The sequence below is a fragment of the Paramormyrops kingsleyae genome, chromosome 16 (genome assembly GCF_048594095.1).
Source record: "Paramormyrops kingsleyae isolate MSU_618 chromosome 16, PKINGS_0.4, whole genome shotgun sequence".
Taxonomy (NCBI): domain Eukaryota; kingdom Metazoa; phylum Chordata; class Actinopteri; order Osteoglossiformes; family Mormyridae; genus Paramormyrops; species Paramormyrops kingsleyae.
The window spans coordinates 10,058,919-10,082,249 of NC_132812.1; the positions used below are offsets into that span (position 1 = coordinate 10,058,919).

General features: G+C 46.0%; 2 protein-coding genes across 4 annotated transcripts in view; both read right to left on the minus strand.

Moving 5' to 3' along the window:
* Nucleotides 1-1,827: 1,827 nt before the first annotated feature.
* LOC111851758 (ETS translocation variant 5-like) lies at nucleotides 1,828-10,686 on the minus strand. Of its 2 annotated transcripts, XM_072700474.1 has the most exons (14): nucleotides 10,540-10,682; nucleotides 9,274-9,303; nucleotides 8,935-9,058; nucleotides 8,677-8,764; nucleotides 8,310-8,357; nucleotides 7,280-7,330; nucleotides 6,630-6,753; nucleotides 6,270-6,533; nucleotides 5,293-5,549; nucleotides 4,640-4,702; nucleotides 4,363-4,431; nucleotides 3,695-3,864; nucleotides 3,494-3,595; nucleotides 1,828-3,399 (listed from the first exon to the last, which is right to left on the minus strand). In XM_072700474.1, the coding sequence occupies exons 3-14, from the start codon at nucleotides 8,980-8,982 to the stop codon at nucleotides 3,169-3,171; spliced, it is 1,515 nt and encodes a 504-aa protein (XP_072556575.1). In that variant the 5' UTR covers nucleotides 8,983-9,058; nucleotides 9,274-9,303; nucleotides 10,540-10,682; the 3' UTR covers nucleotides 1,828-3,168. The 2 variants fall into 2 exon arrangements, with proteins under 2 accessions (XP_072556575.1, XP_023682737.1); XM_023826969.2 differs by lacking the exon at nucleotides 9,274-9,303 and having other exon boundaries at nucleotides 10,540-10,686.
* A 2,564-nt stretch (nucleotides 10,687-13,250) lies between these two features.
* LOC111851749 (diacylglycerol kinase beta-like) overlaps nucleotides 13,251-23,331 on the minus strand; it is a 74,219-nt gene continuing 64,138 nt past the window's right edge. For both annotated transcript variants that reach the window (XM_072700270.1, XM_023826948.2), the window contains 3 exons: nucleotides 18,469-18,589; nucleotides 17,928-17,988; nucleotides 13,251-17,256 (listed from right to left, as the gene is read on the minus strand). In XM_072700270.1, the coding sequence (XP_072556371.1) occupies nucleotides 17,158-17,256; nucleotides 17,928-17,988; nucleotides 18,469-18,589 (281 nt within the window). In that variant the 3' untranslated portion in view covers nucleotides 13,251-17,157. The remainder of the gene's footprint in view (nucleotides 17,257-17,927; nucleotides 17,989-18,468; nucleotides 18,590-23,331) is intronic.

Below are 23,331 nucleotides of genomic sequence, written 5' to 3' on the forward strand. Positions count from 1 at the left end.
GTGGTCTCTACAGTCTTGGCCCGTCTCCCCTGTGACGCTGAGCGCAGCTCCCCCTGTCGGGGATCGTGGTCTCTACAGTCTTGGCCCGTCTCCCCTGTGACGCTGAGCGCAGCTCCCCCTGTCGGTTTTCTCGGTCTCCTCAGCCGCATACAGTCGCCTGGAGACTTGCCGAGCAGCTCCCCCTGTCGGGGATCGTGGTCCCTACAGTCGTGACCCGTGCTGCTTAGCTCCCCCTGTCGGTTTTCTCTATCTATGCAGCCGCGACCGGTCATTAGGTAGCATAATCATCTACATTTAAAAACCACATTAATTACCTGAGCGTTTGTAATGATGGAAGAAACTAGTGGTTTTGTCGTTATAATGTAAAAGTACACATAATGAATCCTTTTTACAACTTTCACCTGCGCGCAGCGGTCACCTTCTTCGCGGTCTCTACCTGCAGTGCCGCACAGAACAGCCACGCCATGTAAGGGGAGGGGAACGGTGTCAAGGACGCTGTTAGGTTAGCGCGTTGTGGGGAACATAAGAAAATAAGAAAACATTGTGAAGGACCAGAAGACGAATATTTCAAAATGAATAAACAATCTATCAGGGGCTCAATACCGTGTAATTAAAAGTAAGGAGGAGAGACGTACTAAATTTTCTTTGTTTTATCGTCGCTCTATTTATTTGTTTGTTGTCAAATTATTTATTGCGTTATTATATTATATTTTATTATACAACGAACTATCTTTATTACCTTACTCCCACCGTTCGCACGTTTATTTTGGCATCGGATGTGGGGCGCGGCATTAGGTGTAAGGTCATTCTGAGTAGGTGTTAGGAAGGTTTTGGGTAGTGCTGATGGTGAATAGTGTGTTAGATGGCAGTGTAAGACTCTGTAGACGTGCACAATCCACACACTATTCTTCACAACACCTTCAGATGGTTAATGCTTTGGCAATCAGATACAAAGCCATATCTATCTTCTCCCGTGATTCTTTGCTGTGGCACCAGGATCTTTCACGGCCGCCTTAGTAGGCTGACATACCATAAAAGCTTCGTGTACAGTCAGTGTTGGAAAAAATACACAAAGCTATATACACACAGATAGTTCTGTTCAGCTTAACCACTGCTTTTTCTTAAAACATCACTTTGTATTATCTAGCATCATATATATTACACCTAAATATATAATTCAGAAATCTGGATTTACTCCATAGAACACCACGTTATATGTATGTAAATCACAAGTTTCTAGCTAGCAAATTTGTGGAATGACTTAAACACAGGCTACTAAAATGGGAAGACAATTTCCCTGAGTTCTGCCCTGTGATAATAGTCTTGGATGCCATGTGTTTACACTGAATCTCTATGTGCAACATATTACACTCTATGCTTGACAGACTTCAACTTGTATAGAATTTTAGGTCAATTCCCACCACTTCTGCAGCTCAGAGCAATGACTGAGCTTGCAAACATCAATACACTTAACCTTTCTAAGTGCTTCCTGTCACAACAACCAAACAGTGGAAAATATTTTTGATAAACACTAGCCATTTTAGAAGACCAATTCCACCTGAAGGTAAACATACTTTTCTTTACATAGTTCACAAAGTAGTAAAGAATGCTCATCAAGCACTGTGTAACATTTGGCAAATGAGATACCGACTGAGCCTCATACAAAGTGATAACATTCCCATCTTAGCAGCCTGCCTCTGAAATCAGCTTGGATGCGGCCATGACACAGCAGCAGAGTTCAACACTCAGTTTTTGGCGTTTTATTATAAAGCTGAAGATGTCACTGACAAATTAAGCGGCTGATCTTGTCAACAGAGCAAGAAAGAGAAGCATTAAGGACTGTTTATTGTACTCAGAACAGATTATAAACGCAGCAGTGTAAAGTACACATTGTGATGACAGAGGTGATATGCAGGTGTCCCAGTTGTGAAAAAGGACAAGGGACATTAGACAAACTCAGAGTCTCTCTAAGGACATCCCTTTGCAGTAAATCACCCCATTGCAGATTACATGATATATAACAGCAGATTTATACAGCTTGAAGAACAAATCAAACAGTTGCAGGCTTTGCAAAAATATATGCATATTTATATATGTGTATATATAGTGTCTTCTACCTTCAAAAATAACCCCAGGAAATAAATGCAGAAAACGTCACGGTTTCTTCTCATAAAAGAAAGCGATGTTAGTTGCCCATCAGCACATCATGCAGGGGAAGCGATGGGCTCCCATCAAGGATCCCCGTGGAGGGGTGGAGCAAGAGCAGAAATTTCCCTCCAGACATGCGAGTCCACGTCACCCCCATTACATTTTAGAAAATCACTGGAGCACAGTGCCAAAGTAGTGTTGCTTCTACAATTTAAAAAAAAGGGTAAATTGCAAGCATTCAAGAGGGGCAAAGGGAGAATCCTGCTATATGCATCCCTTTGGAGTTTAAATCGCTTAAATTAAAAAAAAAAAAACACTTCGAGACAGAAAAGCTGTCCTTCTTGGAGTGTCCTGGTGTGGATCTGTTTGATGAATTGTCTAACAGTCCCGTGGAGCCAAGTAGAGTCCATCTGAGTATTTCTTACCGGAAGGTGCGCCCGGGCCGAACGACAACTCAGGAAAGCTGTTTCCTGTCAGACGCAGCCCTTTGCCCTGAGCCACAGGGTAATCTCATGAATGTCCTAGCCGAGAAGTTATATAAAACTTTCATAAATTTAGTGTTTGACCAAGTACAAAGTCAATATTTTCCCCTTGATATAAAGCCCTTACATATCATGTAGCTTTCATTATGAAGACTGAAAAATGTAAAATTACTTGGGGGACCAAAAAGGCAACTATAGGAGTGCTGTGTTTTGATCTTTTAATTATAGAATGCGCGTTTACGTTTAGAAAAGATTGTCAGTACAGAAATGCTACAATTTTGGCTGCCAGCAACAAAACTCCCAACAGTCTTGGGGGTCTGATGGCCTGTTTCCCTGGAGCGCAATCCCCCCCTCAAACGGTGTGTCCCCTTCCTCATCTTTCCAGATTCTTCTTCCTCACATGGCATGTTTCTGGATCCACACATTGCTAAGAGATGGGGAGGTGGGGGGGAGGGGCGGCGGGGGGAGTTAATGTCCCATTCAGTCAGCAGTATAGACACACTGGTTGCTGGGGCTGGGCGGCGGAGTCGGATGACTGTCAGTACACATAGCTGTCGGGGAACGGAACTCTTGCAACACACTGCTCTCCTCCATCAGACTGGTAGGAGGCGCTCTCATCATAGTGTGTCAGGGGCAGGGTGTCCTCCTCTGCTCCGGGCAGGCTGTCCGGATCAGCCTTCAAGCTCGGCTTCTGGTTGTCAGGGAAGGCCATGGAGAAGAGGGCCTCGGGGTCGCACACGAACTTGTAAACGTACCTCTCACCAGCAACCTGCGGGAAGGGCGAGGAAGATCATCAGACCCTGCAGCTAATCAATGCTGGCGACTGACAAATATAGCAACAACGCTCAAGCAGCCACCCCCACCTTCTGCATGATGCCCTTCTCATAGTAGTAACGCAGCGAGCGGCTCAGCTTGTCATAGTTCATGGCCGGCCTGTTCTTCTGAATGCCCCAGCGTCTGGCAACCTAAAACACAGGTGGTTGTGCCTTTATCACATCTCCTTCACTTGCAGCGCAGTAACATTCACAGCAAACCCCAATCCAGAACCCAGGAGTGCGGCGTACCTCCTCAGGCTCAATCAGCTTGAACTCCATGCCGCGGCCCGTCCAGGCGATGAAGTGGCCGTTGGCGGGGTCGTCCAGCAGGGTGACCAGGAACTGCCAGAGCTGCAGGGAGCCTCGCCGATGGTAGGGGGGCCCCTCGCGATACACTGTCGGCTCTTGCTTCACCTTCCCTGTGTGCCGAGAGATGGCGGTCAGCGGTGCAGAAACACCCTGGGGTGCAACATTCTACAGCAGCGTTTCCCAATCCATTCCTCGGGGACGCCCAGACAGTCTACGTTTTTGCTCCCTACCAGACAGTCTACGTTTTTGCTCCCTACCAGCACCCAGAGCAAAAATGTGGACTGTCTGGGGTCCCCGAGGACTGGAATGGGAAACACAGCTCTAGGGAACAGCAGGTGACTGGACTGGTGTGACCACTCATCTCAAACCTGCCTCACACAACTCCACTCCCATGACATCAGAAACACTCATCCCCCTCTGGCCCCCCTTCCAAAGGCATTAAATAGGAAACCATTGCACTGCAAGGCTTCTAGTGAACAAATACAGCAGGAGAGACACATGGTACCTCTCCACAGGTCTCCCTGAACCATTTCAAGTTTCCATATCTGCCCCTTTTGTGGGAGCTGCAGCTCTGCAAAGTATCAGCTGGTCTGGAAAGCAGCACTTACCATCCAACCTCTCAGGAACCACACAGGTGTCGTCATAGTACAGCTGTGAGTCTCTGTCAAAAGCGAAACCTGCACACAGACACAGGAGTAAAGCCAAGGAATCAAACAGGATCTGACATTCAAAAAGGGCAGAAAATAAACAAAAGCAAGCAACTTAAAATATAAAGAATATGAACAGTATAAATAATAGTCTGGATACATTACATACGTTTCTTTTTTTTGGCAAATAAGACTGACAACAGATTTAAACTGGCAACCTATTCAACAGACTACCCACCGTCAGAGGTGCTTTGGTAGAAGTTTGCGGCTCTCCCAAACTGGGACTGACAGTTAGGCACTTCTGTAGGATAAGAGAGGACAGTCACACAATGCTGCAGTCTGTCCCGCAACGCTGACTATCAGCCCAACAGAGAAGCTTCTATAGTAACATCTCACTACAGCCCTTCCTTTACAAAGAATGGAAGGAATGTGCAGGGTGTTGATTATTTTCAATGGAGATTGACAACTTGGTTATATCTATATTTGACATTTGTCAACTTTCCCACACACACAAAAAAAAAATAAAAAATACAATGTGTTTCAGATTTTCTATCCACGGGCATGGGGCGCCTTGTCCCAGACACCTATGGGCATGGCCCCCACCAGCGTGCCAGTCTCTTTGGGCCTCAACTTCACAGAGTGGTGGCAAGACTCACAGACAAATGTCAGGGTGGCAAGCAAATAAGGACGGGCACCTTCAAGGGCCACGGGAAGTCTAATCACACACACACACACACACACACACACACACACACACCTAACTTACTGCAATAGTCTTTCTTAGCACTATTTCAAAGTAAGCAGGAATTCTGAAATATTTAATAAAGCTGGGAATGATAAAGGGGGAAAAAGAAAAAAAATAATAAACAACACTGGTACACCAACACTCACCAGAGTCAAAGCAGAAATCCCGGGGCTCCTGCTTAATGGCGGGTGAGGGGAAAGCAGCTGGCAGGTCCTGGGCACCCTGCTTGGCATGCTTGAATCCCTGCGGGGCCATGGGCACGAGGGGCTCCGACATCTGCCGGTGGTACTGGGGCCGTCCATCGTGTGGCAGGCCATTGTGCGCATGGGGCAGAAAACGGGGGTGGCTCTGCCCCCCGGAGGGCGAGAAGGGCAGGCAGGGTTCTGAGAGCTGCCGGTGAAACCTGCAAAGTGCACAGAGGAGGAGAATTTTGCCCTGTTACAAACAGATTATAAAAGGGGCAATAGCTTTCAGACAAGGAACCGGATATTCTCAGAAATGTAATTATTCTCCTATTGAGACTGACCAGGTCCAACAAGTGACAACCTACTAAACGACGTCAAGCAGGAAGAGTTTGAGCCCAGTGCAGTTCCCAAATCACCGCACAAACCTAGGGAGAGCGCCACATACACAGACTAGCCAGATGCCTCCCCGCTCCAGAGGAGTTTCTCTGAGCGCCGATTTGAGCTCCGCCGCGGAGCCCTGCCAACATGCCAAGCAGCCGCCGACACCCTCGCGGGAACGCGGCCGCAGAGGGGTGGGCCCAGTGCCAAGCTGCCAATCCCACGGGGGTCACGTTCCAGTGCTTGCAACCCCCCCCCCACCCCACCCAGGCAGGCTGTGAAATCTGCACCCCCAAGCTGTGCCTCTCGCGCATATAGGATGTTTCTCCATCCTATCGAGTGAGCTGGTCAGGAAGGCCACGCCCCCGATAGGCAGCACGAGGCCTCACCATAACCGGCAAGACTCTGCAGCATCTCACCACATCTCAATCTTCACGTTATGAAATAAATGAAGGGATGAACACAGGAGCGGCACAGATGCCAGGAACCTGATCTCTCCCCTCATTCACAAAAAGGACCCTCCCTGCATTCCCCTAAACATCCCTCCCCCCCAAACTCACCTGTGCTCAGTGTTGTAGGGGGCATCAGAGTGACTGACGGGTGGGCAGGGCACCACGAAGGGGGGGCTCTGTCCATGCAGGGGCAGTGTCCTCGGGGTGTGGGCCGTGCTGGGGGTAACTGCGGCTGGCGTCTGCAGGGGCCTAACCGCTCGGTCCGGGTGCTGGGGCTGCGGAGCCTGGGTGTGAACGGAGCCACATGGCGAGATGGGCGTGGTGGGGGGAGTTAATGGCTTGAACCCGACTGTGGGTTTTCTGTCGTAGGCACTGTGGGGGCAAAGATTGGGTAAAGATCAGTAAGTTATAGGACTGTGACTCTGGCGCCACTCTGGTGGTGGGAGGCAGCATTAGCGGGTGGGGCACCTGTAGCTGTAAAGGCACGTCTCCCCGTAGCGGCTGAGGTGCTGCGCTCGACTGCAGGCCGGCGGCTCTTTTGACGGACTGAGCTCCCGCTTGATCTTAGTTGCCGGGGGGCCATGGAGCATCACTGCAGAGTGATGGGACATGGTTACAAAAGCAGCCCCCAAACATAAGGGCCCCATCACAGTGGCACCCCCCCCCCCCCAACCAATCATCATGTTTTGAACTGGGGGGGGACCAGAGCATCCAGAAGAAGCCCCACAACAGGGAGAGAACATGCAAACTCCACACATGGAACCCTGGTGGAGACTCAAACCCTGGTTCCATAAGTGTGAGGCAACAGTACTAACCACTGGCCAACCGTGCCCCAACCAATATTGACATAGGAAGTTCCAGCAATACCCAACAGCATTTTCATTACTCTACTGTATTTCATAAGATGTCATCGGTTTTGATGCAACAAAGGCATTTCTAGTCAATGTACATTTGCAGCTGTATTACACAGAAGGACTGGGCCCATCAGCCGTGAACGCCTTCCCTGTGAACCCTACACAGCACTAATGGGTTCAGGCGAGCTTGCGGGTTGGGTCTGCAATCATCGGACACACAAGCAGCAGCCACAAGCGCAGCAATGCGACGATGCAGACACTCACGGTTATCAGAGGGGAAGTCGGGGACGAACTGCTCGTCATCTGGCACCTGAGCTGTGGGAAGGAAGGAAAGCGATCAGCATGAGCGTCACTGGGCGCCGTCACTGGGCGCCATCCCCGTGCAGCGACAGCTGTCTGTGGGAAAAGCTCCCGCACCCCATGTCAACAGAACCAACGGCACTTTTCCTTCAATAAAAAGAGAAATTCAATGTAGGGGTGCTTCTAGAGAATTTGGGCCCTGTGAAAGCATATCACATTGGGGCCCCGACCCAGACTAATCCAATTATGTTGCAAATTTTTTGGGCCCCTGCAGAGCTTGAGGAACGCTTTTCAGGATTGGTGGGAAGGCTCACAAACATGTTTACAGAGCTTTGTGGCGTTTGAACGCTTGGATGAACTGGATCGGACCAGTGGCGCAGCATGTAGGGTAGCTGTTTATTAATAGTGATAAAACAATGTTTTACACATTTTCATTTTTAAAAAGTAAAATGGTGCAACCTCTGCTCTGAAGCCAAACCTCTGCTAAACATTAATTATGTCTTTTTTTTCTGCTCACTTCCTGGCCCAAAGCGGCAGGCTAAGCCCACGTGACACATTCCTAATGTTCCTTTCAGGGCACTTAAGCTGAAAACAGAACTCCTGCCAAGTGACTTTTGTGTGTCACAGCGATTCACTCAGAGAGCAGGAGATGGGGGCTGTTTATGTCAAAATATAAAGCAGGAGGGCAGGGCGGGACAGAATGCCAGAAAAGCACAGGTGTTCCTCATAGTCCATTCCCCATTTCATAAACAGAAAGACCCCCCCCCCCCTTTAAAACTGCAAAACTATGGCAAACATCAAAAACTTCAGACGTGACAATAAAAGTATCCTGTACTTTCTCAGGAGGTACAACTCATATTTCAGCTGCTTTATTACATTAAAATTTATAAAAACTGATATTGCCAAGCTGATTTAAATGAGCATTTGGCAGTTTTGAGACATTGTTTATCCCCTGTGATTTCATAGCTTTTAGAGAATAAGGGCAACAGCTCACCTTCTGCAATCCAGATTTCCTGCAGTCGACTCAGGTCCTGAAAGAGTTCTGCACAAAAAAAACCCCAGAAAATATTAACAAGAGCAAGTTGCTCGACACTTGTTTTGCTAGTGCAGGCTGTCAAATAAGACGTAAAATATTATTTCACTGAATTATTCCACATCCTCTCCCCTACAAAAAAAAGTACTCGGATGTCTTCAGGGACTAGCAGTAACCTAGACCATTAGCCGGAAAAACAAGAGGTTATAAAAGAACCAAATTTGATGAGGTCAGCTGTTTCATAAAACAGCAGGGCAATGCAGTCAGAAGAGTTCATTTGCTGAATGTCCAGCTATACCTATATGCAGTGAGAGCAAAGTCTAATTACCTTCTGTGTCTTGGGCAAGTTCCGCGTCCACAAACTTTCGCTTCCTGTCACTGGATGTTCTCATACATGACACTTCCACATGAGATTTCTGTCATGGATCAGAAATATTTATTAGTAATCTATAGTTTTAAGACTGGCCACATATCCAGTGACTGCGGTTGCCTGCCCAACCCCGTAAATATGTATTAGTTTAAAATAGGTATAAACAATTAGCATATAGAAATTTTGAACCCAAAACTAATAACACCAGTTACTTACATTAGGGGGAATCATATAGGGAACCTGCTGGTCATAAAATCCATCCATACTGCCTGTGTGTCCAAAATATCCCAACAAGGGGCCTTGGCTTGGCGTGAAGGGGCTCTAACGCCACAGTATCTCCCTGAAAAAGCAGGGATGTCGAACAGCCGTTAGCATCACACGAATATGCACTCAGTCCAGCCTAAAACGCCATACTCTCCTCCAGTTAATCAGGTCAGCTTACTCACCACAAAGCCATAGACAGTTCTGCAGCCAACACAAATAAATATAGCACGTGTAACTCAAAACCCGTATACAAGCCAATACAAACAGGCTTTCTTTAGAGGGTGGACTTACAAAGTCACAGTCATTTGAAGGCGCAGTTATCTAAAGATATGGACCGATACAAAAGGAAGAAAGTAAGGGAGGCAAAATGGCACAGGAACGTACGACAGTTGGTGTAGCGGGCGACGGCACCCTCATTAGGCAGCAAGTTTATTCGCTTCAGAGGAACTTCGCCATTAAAGGACACTATCTGTGGGAAGCATGCCAGTCCATATGGTAACGCAATTACCAGGCAAATGCGCCTTCCCACAAATCCCAGTATGTGCACTTTATCTTGAATGCGACATATACAATAGTAAAAACAGTTATTAAAGCCCGGACCACGTAATCTAAATTATCCAGTGTACAAGGCACTGCAAAACCCTTCATTCCCCCGTTTACTACTCCAGCTCTTTAAAAATGGACTTTAATTCCTCTCCGATCGATTAGGCGGGATTTGCTGAGATATGGTCGTTGTCGACCTTTGCAGGCGACTCTGAAGAAACATTTCACCGTAATCTGATTTTGTGGGTCATTTGGCAGAGCCTGTTTAAAGTGACTTGGATTGGAGATAGCAGTCACTCCGTCGACTGCTCGAACGCTCTACAATGCTGTAATTATTAAAAGAGTATAACCACTGGTCAATTTACACTTAAATGGTCCCTTTTAATAATGAGAAGAGAAATGTGATAATATGTATCATCATGCGGTTGAACAATTGGCTCAAGAAAAAGTTTACATACGCTATAAAGTGGTTCTATATAACATGCAGAAACTAAAATATAACAATGCAATGACAAAAACTATGCACTTTTTGTAAGTGTCCACAGTTCGCAGTAAGGAAAAGCTCGGTAATATATCAAATTAAAGAAAGTTAGAGAAATCAATAGCTCCCCCTCTCCCCCCCCTTCCGCGGCCCCTTGTTTTTCTCAATGAAGTGAAATCGGATCCGTGCGCAGCAGCGCAGAGAAACGCGGCTCTTCATTCATAAACCGCAAACAGACGAAGCTTCACTGACCCCGAGCGCGATATGCAGGGGAGCACGGACGAGGCACAGCGTCGATAGAGCCCTCAACAATCACGCTTTTCCGTTCCGTATCCAAACACTGACGCAACTTAATACCAAGCATAAGAAAATGGTTGCCAAAGTTATATTTCACTTGGAGAAAATGGCGTTCGTCTTTTTCACAAAGCATTTAAGTACATGGCTAACTGTGCGGACAGCTCACGAAATAGACGACAAAAGCATTACTACGCGTCTGTGCGTTTTATTTATGTAACGCGTGTTCCGGGACTCACCCCTTCTTCGTTGGAGTGTTTCCCTTGATATACCGAAAGAAATCGGTGACTTTGATCCCCACACAAAAACAACACAACCGTGCACACTGGTCAACACGACATGCTCCCTGTGACTCACTAAACTTGAATGAGCTTTTCTTCAATGGACCTGCCTGCTTTTTCCCTGGGGTTCGCGTGGGGCGCCAATCTTAACGCTCATTGGCTGCTGGGCGATGCCTTTCGAGTTAGTTTCCAATGGGATTTCTGAATAACTAAATTATGCATTAGGTGCCGGAGGACCAATCGCAGCATGAGCCTGGCCTACTTTATGAATGACTGGGTTTCATTCACTAAAAGATGTTTTTTTTAACCATGGCCACAGTGGCTCTTAAAGGGACATGCGGTACAACAAAATTTAAGTTCCGCGTCGCTGCCTTTACGTGTGTCACGAAAATACCTTGTTTGCTTCAGAAATTCCAACTACAGCCGTGTCTTGAATTTTGAGTCCTGGAGACTACATTATGGAGGTTAAAGGAGTAACAGTAAAATTAGGATATTTATTACGAATTTAAATTTAAATGGCTTTTTCAATTTCTGTTGTTCCTTTATTTAGTGCTTTACTATGGGCTGAGCTATTATTTAAAAAAGTGTTTTCCTGGGTTGGCCAGAATAAATTATTTTTTTTTTAAGTTTTTGCGTCGTTGTGACAATGTGGTGATTTTATAGAGAAATGGGTCTTTGAAATCACAGCTGCTGTGACTTACTTGTTTACTATGTGAATCACTCCGTGGTTTATCCCAATGTAAAGTTGATTAAATAAGCAGAATGCTGTAAAAGCATGTGGACCACATATCACGGGTTTCAAATGATCATTTCTTATATCAGCACCATATAGTAATAAAATAACACACTCTAAGGTATTATATGTCTAGAAGAACGTTGTAAGTTTTTGCATGTCAAATTTATAATTTCATCAAACTTTTTCGAGTATCGCTGTTTAACTTTGATTCTGTCATCTTCTTTGAATTGACTAATGCACTTAAAACTCAGATCCTCCACATCTAGCTAATCCTAATCAAATTACTAATCTGCAGTCAGTCTATGTGGAATTGATCATTTCATGTCCTCTGATGGTGGTCTAGAAATTGGTCTACAAAATCTTGTCACTGTTTGTGATAAAGGGTAACTGTCTTTGATGGATCATATGAGTTCATGAAGGACAAATCTTACATCCCCTGTGACATGCTGGAGATTAGTGTCCAGAGGTCAAAGGAGGATGTGAATAAACCCATGTTATTCTCGCTACTGTTGCAGGCTAACGATAACTATATATATACATAAGTGTATCTATCTACTGAGCATTGTAAAGGTGGGTTCCAAACTTCTCATTCTGATATAATTAGTAAATCAACCAAACATTTTAACAAAAAGATTCTGAATCCATCTGAAATCTTATAGAGCTCATCTTCCTTATCCCAAGGTGGAGGGGACATATCCATGGAATTTTTGCTATTAAAATGCTGGGATACTTTGAGCTGGTTGTGGTCCCTTCTGCAATACGAAAGGGAGAACGGGCCAGAGGTAACATATGAGCCACCTAGAATAACACTGTGTTTGTTGTCAAGCTCGATGAGACTCGGTCAATGTGACACGTCTTGCAGCAGTTCTGGCCCTATTGTTCCCCATGGGGACAGGTGGTTAAAAATACATTATGAGTAATAATACTGTGCTAACATATGAATATCGCTCGGCCTCATGGGAGAATCCTGAGCCTGGGAGTGGAGTGTAGATTGCACTCTGCCTGTCCTGCTAAGCTGGACACGCACTATGGGGTCACCCCGGAGGCTGCTGAGCTGTCACCACCTTCCCCAAAATCCTGCTATAGGCCACAATCCAACAGGGAAGCAGGGTGCCACAGGCCTATGGAAACAGCACCCCTGAAATAGCATCCCCCACCGGTGGTCATTGATTGGGCCAGAGCACACAGTCCGTTTGACATGCTCCTGACGGTCAGTGTGATCCTGTTCACCTGCCACTAATGAGGCATTGGAAGCTGATTTCGGTACTGAGGTCTCCAGGTCTGACACTATCCCCCCCCCCTCCCCCCCCCCACACACACACACACACACGGTGACCAGAGACACACATCGTGACAGAGTCCGGATGCTGCGGGACCCAGCATTTCACACAGTCCATAGAGTCATAAGGTTAATGTGCCAGAATCATATCAATGTGAATGTAGGGTGCAGTGCAATGTATCGCAAACTGCAGCTGTTTTTTAAAACTATTTACAGCAGATGTCAGCAGGTAGCCTAATGCTAAGACCAAAGATTTGTACCCTGCACTTTGCTTGATTATGGTCCTATATGATGGAGGGGCACCATGAACATTGTGTTAAATTTGAATTACTCCATTAAAATAACCAGGTGTATAAATTAGTGAAAAGTCAGGTAATTGACTCGTGTAGAAATTCTGTACAGCAATAGAGACAGAACTATATGCTCAGCGTGCATCTATAGGATGAAGGAACTCTTTTTGTTTCCTAAATGAAACTTTCTTTTCTAAATTGTGATTTTGAGTATAGTTTAGGACTACGGGTTATGTATCGAAAGTCAGGCTAATATAATAGCTTGGGAGAGCAGTGCATATGTGCTTATGCCAGATGGAAAAGCTTTCTGCAGATTTCCCATAATCCTCGTTTCCCTCCCCCAATGAAAAGCAATACTCCACAATAAATATTAATCTTTTTATTCACTCCATCATGTTGTATCCAACAGCTAAGATTGGTGAGGAAAAGTGAGCCGAGCCAAGGGTCTCATCTTCCCTGTGTCCTTGGACTGCTGCACACCAAACTATCATATGGACTGGGTCTGTAGACACACATAGATGTTAACCGTCTAGATTGAAATGTACTCTATCATGTGGGACTGAGTCTGTGGACACACATAGGTGTTCACCATCTAGAATGAAATGTACTCTGCATCTATACTGCATCTGTGGCTTTGATGTCATTCAATACTTTTAATCCACTCTTGCTAAAAATAGGCCGATGGCACCACAATACGATAAGCAACACTGCTCCTGGGAAGCAGCCCTTACCAAGGTCACAATGATAAGAGGAAGAAATGCTCATTCAAATGAAATGTACATCTACATAGCTCTCTGTCCCATGGCCCAGTAAAGTGCAGCAGAGCAAAAGTGGAGCTTCTGTAGGCTTTTGGGAGGACTGAACACTTGACAGGACCCAGGGTAGGTCTGTCTGCCATTTAACAATGCTTCAGCTCCGTATTTCAGAAGCAAGCCGGGTTATCTTGGTTTACTTAGTATGTGGACATAAATACAGCCAGGTTTAGCATAGACACAGGCATATAAAAAAGACAATGTGGTAGGTATTCACTTCTAATGGCTGTTTACTCAGTGGCTGCTGAGGTCATATGATGGAGGATGACCAATGACAGCATCGGGACTCCATCGTTCCAACCTGTACCACAAATCAACGGAGTCCCCACCCATCATGTTGTGTCAGTCATTTCTGGAAACACAGTGGTAGGTTTTTCTTTCTTTCTTATTTTTGGTAATTTTCCAGCAGATTGTATTGCATGTAATGTGGCTTCACCTGACTGAGCTACAGCTCTTGTATTGATTAGTTAAGGCAATTACAGGACCAGCACACTCTGTGGCTGTCATGTGGCACCCCTATTGGAGTGTCACAGAGCACTCTGCGGGTGTCATGTGGCCTCTCTCATGTGTCCACGTGCATGTTTCTTAGTGGTTCTCCACAATGAGTGAATGCTTCTGACAATAATGCCAAATATTAGGAAATTCAGTGCATACATAGAGAAAATTGAGGCCAATATTATCACTTTGAGAATTTCCCAGCAAACATAGATGCAGCCCGAGGTCTTTGCAAGATGAATGGGATGGAAAGCTCAAACTTTGCTTCTGTTTTTGGCTAATTATCAGAAGACATGCAGTGATCTAACCTCACAAAAATGTACATGTATCTACATAGTTACCAACACTTCTCCCTTGACTTATTACCTTGGCTCTAAGTGTGTTTTTATGGCCATAGTTACAAAACAGGTTCCCCATAAGAGTGCTTGCCTGACACTCTCAGCTGAACGTAGCTCAAAGGGATTCAGGAGCCCTCAGAGAGTGACTTCTCTCGATACATCAATGTACCATAAAGAGGGACTTTGGGAGACAGACTATCAGCTGGCACTGATTGGTCAGCAAATGCATCGATCTGGAATGTAGTAACTTACAGTAAAGATGCATCAAGAAATACAATCACATACACTGCACCTATAAAAACACTGTGTACATGTACCTGAACTGAAGCTACATCAGGACACCGAAAATCCTTACTGCTACTATTGAGCAGTTCAATAAATAGAGAAATATATATTTCGTAACCATTTCTGGAATTCTACTCACATACAGTAAAGTTAAACTATTTTTAAAGTATGTCCTGTCAAGTTTATAGATTTGTAACATTTACAACTTCACTGAAAGCTTTGGGATACTACAGCTAGCCTAATTCTAGACTGGACCATGTACTGAAATTTTAGATAAAACCAAAATCAGCTGTAATATTTACAGTACTCCACTGATCTTTCCCATCTACAGAATGCCATTTTGCACTGTTAAATGTAGACCAAACTTTGCAAGCCGATGTTTGACATGGTAAATACAGACAATAAAATACAGTTACATACCAAAATACCACATTCAAAGTAGATCCTGGCTACACTATTGCTGTAGACAGGACCACAGAGGCACAGGGTAATAGTTTGCATTGTTTGATTGGATTGTTTCCCAGAACTTTTTACAATGCTGTGTGCGACAAACAGTTCAAATCAGAGAGGTACACTGAGTATCCCTAATCAGAGAGGTTACACTGAGTATCCCCAATCAGAGAGGTTACACTGAGTATCCCCAATCAGAGAGGTTACACTGAGTATCCCCAATCAGAGAGGTACACTGAGTATCCCCAATCAGAGAGGTACACTGAGTATCCCCAATCAGAGAGGTTACACTGAGTATCCCCAATCAGAGAGGTTACACTGAGTATCCCCAATCAGAGAGGTACACTGAGTATCCCCAATCAGAGAGGTTACACTGAGTATCCCCAATCAGAGAGGTACACTGAGTATCCCCAATCAGAGAGGTACACTGAGTATCCCCAATCAGAGAGATACACTGAGTATCCTTCTCTGCTACCTCCGGGGAGCTGTCTTTTGCAGTATTGGTTGCTCTGAAGTGAGGCCCATGGGACACTTCTGTGAACCTCTCTCTGTGGTATTGGAGCACCAGTAATGAGTGTTTGCACTATGTGTTGCTGGCTCAGGTGGTCAGTGACAAATTCTCACTGCTGCCCTAAAGCTCTGTGTCCACATGCTCCAGTGATGAGTGTTTGCACAGTGCACTGCTGGCTCAGGTGACCAGCAACGAGTCCCCACCACTGCCCTAAAGCTGGGTCCACATTGTCCAGGAGATATCGAGGGGTGGCCTGCTCCATGGGCAACGGGAGCCTCCCTCCTGCTTGGTGAAGGAAACATCATCGGAGGGCCAGTGTTGTGTTCTGGGGTTATGCTCGAATGCAAAAGCTGCACCTAGGGAAGATGTGTGACCACCCTCTCCATCTTGATCACATCCATTCATTTTTAGATAAAAAAGTTATTCTCAGCAGCGCCCCATCTGGTGAAGCAAGGCAACAAAGGGTATGATTTCTGCCAGCACATACCGATCCTGTGGCCTGTTTCCATGCTCATATTCCCATCTGCCCACTATCCTGCAAAGAAATCCTCCATTATAGATGAGCTTTGGATGGTTCTGGAGCTGTAAAGGATGACTAAAGTGGATGTTTTGTATCCTTTCATCTATTATTTATGGTACCCTTCAAACCACACTCACTTGTCTCATTAGACAAATCTTAGCTCTTAACATGCATGTTGATATATGTCAGTGTTTCCCAACCCGGTCGCTTGGGAAGCCCCAGATGGTCCCTGCTTTTGTTCCCTCCCATCTCCTTGCCAGACAGTCCTCATTTTTGCTCCCCCCAGCTCCCTGCCTGGGGTCCCTGAGGATTAGTTTGAGGAACACTGATATACGTACATGTATGTTCCTTTCACAAGCAAAACAAAGGATACAAAGAGGGGAAATCACTTCGTTACCACTATGCATACTGCCACCATTAGATGGCTCGCCCATCTGGTTAAATATGGCAATGGCAGCATTTATTTATAAACCAACCCTGGGTAATGATTGTGGATCTGAAAGGGCATGATATGTTGCCTAGGAAGTGTGGAAGCTGTAGGCAGGGGTAGCTGAGAAGAGGAACAGCTTCACTAGTGGGTCTGCAGTGGTCAAAGGGATTTGAGCCCACAAATACGCAGGGAGCTTTGGAGACTGGTGGTTAGGGTTACGGTGTGAGAGGCACACCTCTCGGGGGGGTTTAGAGGAAACATTGCTGGAGGGGTTGTCTATAGTATATCTCTGTGTCACTTTCCATGCCATGCCTTGGCAGGTAGACTGCCCAGACGCCGAGTTTAGCAAACCCAAAGTACCCTGCGGTACGGGCCTGCATCGATCATTCTCTGGGCCTGTTAGGCAGGGCCGTCCTTGGCAGTCCTTCCGCTAGTCTCGACTTCTGTTACGCCTCCTGAAGAAGAAGAAGGGGGTCTTTTGCGGGGGGCCCAACAGCATTGGCACTTGGTTCCTGTGCGTGATCTGTATCTGAGGAGCAAAGACAGCAAGGATGACAGCCTGAAGTGTGCTTGTCTGGCATTCTGCTCATTCATTCATATGGAACAATCTATTCAAAACTCTGACGAGGAGCCGGGAAAAAAGTCAAGAATTACAAAGGCTGAGTAACAGGAAAGAACTGCTTCAAACTGTCTGTCTGTTTTCTACATGTGTTTTGACTTGTAAATACCTCACAGACACTGACATGAAGGGAATGTGCTAGCTGAGTTGACCGGCCCCATATATTTATTGCTTAGAATGATGCAGAAACATTGGACTTCATCCAAGACCGCTTTATTTTAAGGTATGAGCTTGTGACTGTCCGATCCATTAACACCTCATCCTGAAACCTTTTGGACTGGATGCTGTTCGTCATATTGCCAAACAAAGAGAGCAGAGAAAACTGACGAATGCTGAATGCAGACATGCATTTTAATTATGCATTATTTGCAGGAGGATACTATATATAGAAGTGATTGTTGAGCTTCTGATGCATGTAAATGTATTCCACTGTATATTTCTTCTCTGTAATGACATAATCAGTCAGCCTCTAGGCATGGTGTGCTGACAGTGTTAGAATTAACTGTGCTGTTAGAGCGTGGGCTGGGAGGAAAGGATGATGTAGCGAACATGGGTTGGGGAGGGTGGGGGCTGCATCTTACCGTACAGGGGGGCTGCATCCATGGCTCACCGTCGATCTGCATGGGCATCAGGCGGGACGTCCTGAAAGGGCATACAGTACCTGAGAGACGGGCTCCTCAGCACAAGACACAAAGGGCACCAGTGTAAAGGAACCCCCCCCCCCCCCCCAGTCAGCATCACACTGGCTTAGAGGCAGCTTAAGGAACCAGGGAGAAAGTGGGGAGACGGCCAGCAGGAAAACCACCCTGCGTTTGGGTTTGGCCCGTAGCTGAGATATATGAGAGGAAAATGTGCTTTAAATGATGCTTAATGGAGTGTAACCCTGCAAAAGTTACAAAAACATCCAAAATAATGATCAGACCAAACATATTTCAACCCACTTGACAGACCTCCATGTCCAACAGCCAGGCCAATCTCTATACATTTACATTATCTTACATATTTTCCATTCTGCCATCACTCTAACCATCTCACACTAAAATCCTGAGTGGAAAATGCTACCATTTTCCCATGGTCCTCCAGCTTATAGGGGCGAGATACCGGTCCAGCAGCCCCCCTGACCTGATGACGACGCTGGTGCACTGAGCCAGCCTGCGGCCAGCGCTCTTCAGCCCGGTGTAGATCTGACCCATCTCGATCGCTCCCTCCAGCCCCACCACCTCCAGCAGGTGGTCACTCAGATCTGCGGAGAGAGAGAGAGAAAGGATCCATTAAAACCACAAACAGACGTATAAAACAAAGGGCAGCACCCCTGTTCAAAGGGGTTTAACCAGGGTTAAAAAAGAGCCATAATTTTGGTCAACAGGGCCTCCAGAAAGGGCACTTCACCCCCCTCCTAAACCAGCATGCCCCCGCACCTCTGCCTGCTTCTCATAAATTGGGGACTGCCATGAGACCGCCTCCTGCTGGACGGGAACATTTTCTCGTGATTTTAAGTAGGCCAAGCGAACATGTAGGCTCGATCGTTTATAACAGGGGGCACAAGATCACGTGATCTCATTTTCAGTCAGAGCCCAGGCCCCAGACAAACAGTGTTTTTGAAAACCCCCAACTTGCGCAACATGTGATGCAATCACAGAGTCATGTGACATTCGGTAAGCGTCAGGCAGCCCAGCTGGGGATGGACGTACACTCTGGGGACGTCCCACATGAAGCCGTTTCAACTAGCAGCCCTGGTCTGCCTCCACAGGAATGTCCACACACGGATGGTATCTCAGATTTACCGGCAAAATTACTCCCAGCAAATGTTACATTTTAACTTACCCCCCCCACCCTTGAGGAACGCACAAAGCTGGTGAAGTTCGTCTGGAACGAGAGCCCTGGGGCCTGTGGCTATGGCAACCTGGCGTGACCGAGTGTCCCTGGCCAATGACGATAAACGACAGAACATGTGACCCACATGGCGAGAAGCAGTGCTGGCACTTACCCTTCTGCACTGGCAAAAACCCAAAAGCTTATTCATAACCCATCACCAAGACTGCACCTCTGCTTGCCAGGTGATTCTACCTGAGAATTTGTACAGAGGATTTCTGGTGTCTGTCTGGTGTTTGCGGCGGAGGGGTCTGATGGCCAGACTCGCACATGTCCACACGCTGCCATCTTCTTCGCTGTCACTCTCCTCTCCCCACCTGCAGGCAGCATAAAAATAGGCCTCCCTTCTATTGTTTACGGGGCCCAGCGGCAGCTGAGCCGTGACGAAGCCGTCCGCTCCTCCGTGTCTCTACCCCGTGCTGTTTGTCTCCTCACAGTTTGCCTCCACAAAGCTGCGCTAAAAATAGGCTGCAAACTGCCTGTTACATAATCCTGCCAGGGTGCTCTCTGGCACGGACACAGGCTGCGGGAGAACGGCGCCCCCTGTGGCCATACTGCGGGTAGCCAACCGGGCAGCAGGAGCACCTCACCCATCTCAAAACAGGGGGAATCTGGCTTCTGACACAGGTAAGCAGGAGTCCGAATAATAAGTGGATTGCAGATAAAATTAAAATGCTAAAAGATGAGAGAGGCTGTGTGCGTGTGGGAAACGAGGCGCAAAGCACAATGTTCCCATGCTGAAATAGCAGGGCCAGCATTAAACATGCACCTGTCTGCTCGAGTACTGTTTCCTCCGTAGTGTGCGTGCGTGTTGGGGAGGTTCCACGTCATCACTACCGATGAGTCAGCCACGTATTAAACACTCCCCTCCTCCCGTCAGCTTCATAACGAAGCATCGTTCATCCCTCTCTTCTGGTCACTTGGGCCCTTGATGTTGCTGTGGCACCCGTACACACCTCAGCAAAGAGGTGAGCATGTTTCACACCGACATACAGGCCAGTAGGGGGCAGATATGCAGGCAAAATTGACCACAGGGGCGCATATTGACCCTTGAGGGTTACGTCAATTCAGCTGTAAATACTATAAAGCTGTAACATATGTACTTTACTTATGGTTAGGGCTATTAAAGTAATAAATGGACAGTGAGTGTACTGTTGTGAGGACAGTGTGCACTGAGACATATTCTGCCTCCACACCTCCTCTGGTAGTGCCTAGCTGTCACAGTGTGATCAGAGCAGTGGCAGATGGTCTAGAGGAACCGGACAGAGCTCCCTGGTGGAGCTGCGTGGGCGGCCCCTGTTGGCCGGAGAACAAAACACGAGGCGATGGGACTGACACAGCCACCTTCCGAGTCCCTCTCAGCCGAGCCGCCGATAAGCCAGCTAGTGACACTTAAAAGAGCAAATCTGTCCCAAAAAGAGCTTCATCATCTTATAAAAATGATGAGTGTGACTGAATCAGTTTGCTGCGTGTCCTGGTCTCTTTCCCAGATAATCTCAGGGTGCCTTCAGTTCCCATTTCAATCACAAAAAAACGTCTATTTAAATTTGAGCACTTAAGATCCCACTGATGGGAACAATATACTTGAGATGACATTGTGTGGGAAACATTTTTTAATTCTTATAACATGGGTAAAATCAGACTTTGCTGAGAAAATGTTTGAAAATCATTTAACCTTGAATGCATGTTTTCCCTGTAACATTGCTTATCTTTTGTGAAACAGAGAACTTGTTGATTAGAGCCCAAATGTACATGTGGGTATATAGGTCTGTTGTTGGAGGGCAGTTTACTTATTTCACAAGCATGAGTAGGAATGTTCTTTACAGAAAGCTCAATCATTTCGGTCCTCATCTTCAGAAGGCGCCTTTTGTCAGTATGTTTCATCGTCCAGCTGATACTTTTCCCCAAAGCAACTTACAGTTTCACCCACTGACACAGCCGGATGACCGTAATAGAGCGATGCACTGATATCGCTCAAGGGTCTCATCTTGGGACATCAGGTTACATGTTCATATCCGCTGCCCCTTCAGAGGCAACTATGGGGCCAGGGTATGTTTCAAAACACTTTTTTTTTATAAGAGGAAGAAAATAATAAATAGTTGCATGATGTGTTAAGCTACAGTTACAGGGACTTTCTGGAACGTGTTAGCAGTGACAGAATTAAGATCTTATTGCTGCAGCAGGAGTATCAGTGACTGACAGTTTACATGGGGCTAAAGAAAGCCGGCCTTGCAGCTGCTCGACGCGGTCGCACCCTCTCATGTTCTCACTATCTCTGCCCCTGAAACCAGAGCTACTCGATTTAATGATCTGTTTCCGAACAGAATTACAGGGAGAAGCTGGACTTGCAAAGGTTAAATCCTACGGGACAAATTCATGACATAACTTTCCCAACAATAAATAGCACCGTTTTTATATATTTTATGAGATATGTAACCTGTATTAACATTTAAACACATGTATTGTATTATGTAGTATGGATATCACTAATAACTTATTTGTTATCATCTAACCGAGTATATAAACATGTATTTATGTTTTATAATATACTTTTCTTTTTCCCCAAAGGCTTCATGGTAATTTCGGTTACTGAAAAAGTAACTATTGAGCTGTGTTTCTTTACTTAATGTGCTAACATTCACCAACTACTATGGGTGAATATTTAAAGGAAATATATTATATAACATAAATACACACCTGCATCTAAACATTCGTAACCACAAATGACACAGTATTAAAATAAGCACTCAACTTTATGAAATAGCTTAGCACTCTGCTTTAATTAAATAAAGATCAGAGTATGCGCCAGACAGACATGACTGTGGATCCACTCCATCTCCATGCACTAAAAGACAGTTACAACTTAGTTGCAAATTTACCACAAAAGCTACAAATAAGCATGTTATCTAAGAAATTCCTGAATGGTCATAAGACACAAGTAATGCAGAAAGAATGTCATAAAAAAGAGAAAGAAGTGCACAGTTTTATCGTAAGCAAAAAAAAAAGCATCTTATGGTAAATTCTGTCCAGAATTATAGATAAATTTAATGCTTCTTACTGTCCTTGTTGGAATACATTTTCTCTCTTTTACAAAAATATTGCTAAAGGTTACATATTAATTGTTAATTATAATTTAATTAACCTCAGTCTTTGGAGTATACAGTGAAAAGAGATTTACTTTAAAAGTGAATTTGCAAAATGTAGAAGATGGGGGGCAGGTAGGTAGGAATATATGACATCCTGAGGGGGTGTGAGGGGGTGTTCTAGAGAAGCCACCACTGTGCTCACGGGATATAAATAGTAATGCGAATGAACAGAATGTCCTTTTCAGGCTGGACCCTCCCCTGCGTTTGACAGGGGTAACGAGGCAGTCATCCAGCCAACAGGCTGACTGGGAAAAAGGTGATCAGGATGCTCAGGCCGATGGAGCAAAGTGACGGTGCAAATGTGAGGGAGCGTGTTAGGGAATATAGATGGCAGTGTGAACGTGAGGGAGCGTGTTAGGGAAGACAGATGGCAGTGTGAACGTGAGGGAGCGTGTTAGGGAAGACAGATGGCAGTGTGAACGTGAGGGAGCGTGTTAGGGAATATAGATGGCAGTGTGAACGTAAGGGAGCGTGTTAGGGAATATAGATGGCAGTGTGAACTTAAGGGAGCGTGTTAGGGAAGACAGATGGCAGTGTGAACGCGAGGGAGCATGTTAGGGAAGACAGATGGCAGTGTGAACGTCAGGGAGCGTGTTAGGGAATATAGATGGCAGTGTGTACGTGAGGGAGCGTGTTAGGGAAGACAGATGGCAGTGTGAACGTGAGGGAGCGTGTTAGGGAATATAAATGGCAGTGTGAATGTGAGGGAGCGTGTTAGGGAAGACAGATGGCAGTGTGAACGTGAGGGAGCGTGTTAGGGAATACAAATGGCAGTGTGAATGTGAGGAAGCGCTTTAGAGAAGAAAGATGGCAGTGTGAATGTGAGGGAGCGTGTTAGGGAAGACAGATGGCAGTGTGAACGTGAGGGAGCGTGTTAGGGAATATAGATGGCAGTGTGAACGTAAGGGAGCGTGTTAGGGAAGACAGATGGCAGTGTGAACGTGAGGGAGCGTGTTAGGGAAGACAG

Coding starts and splice junctions, on each gene's coding strand:
- LOC111851758 (XM_023826969.2), bottom strand. CDS start 8,982: ATGGATGGATTTTATGACCAGCAGGTTCCCTATATGATTCCCCCTAAT. Junction 4,703..5,292: donor GGATTTCTGCTTTGACTCTG/GTGAGTGTTGGT, acceptor CTTATCCTACAG/AAGTGCCTAACTGTCAGTCC. Junction 3,596..3,694: donor AGCTGATTGAGCCTGAGGAG/GTACGCCGCACT, acceptor CCTGTGTTTTAG/GTTGCCAGACGCTGGGGCAT.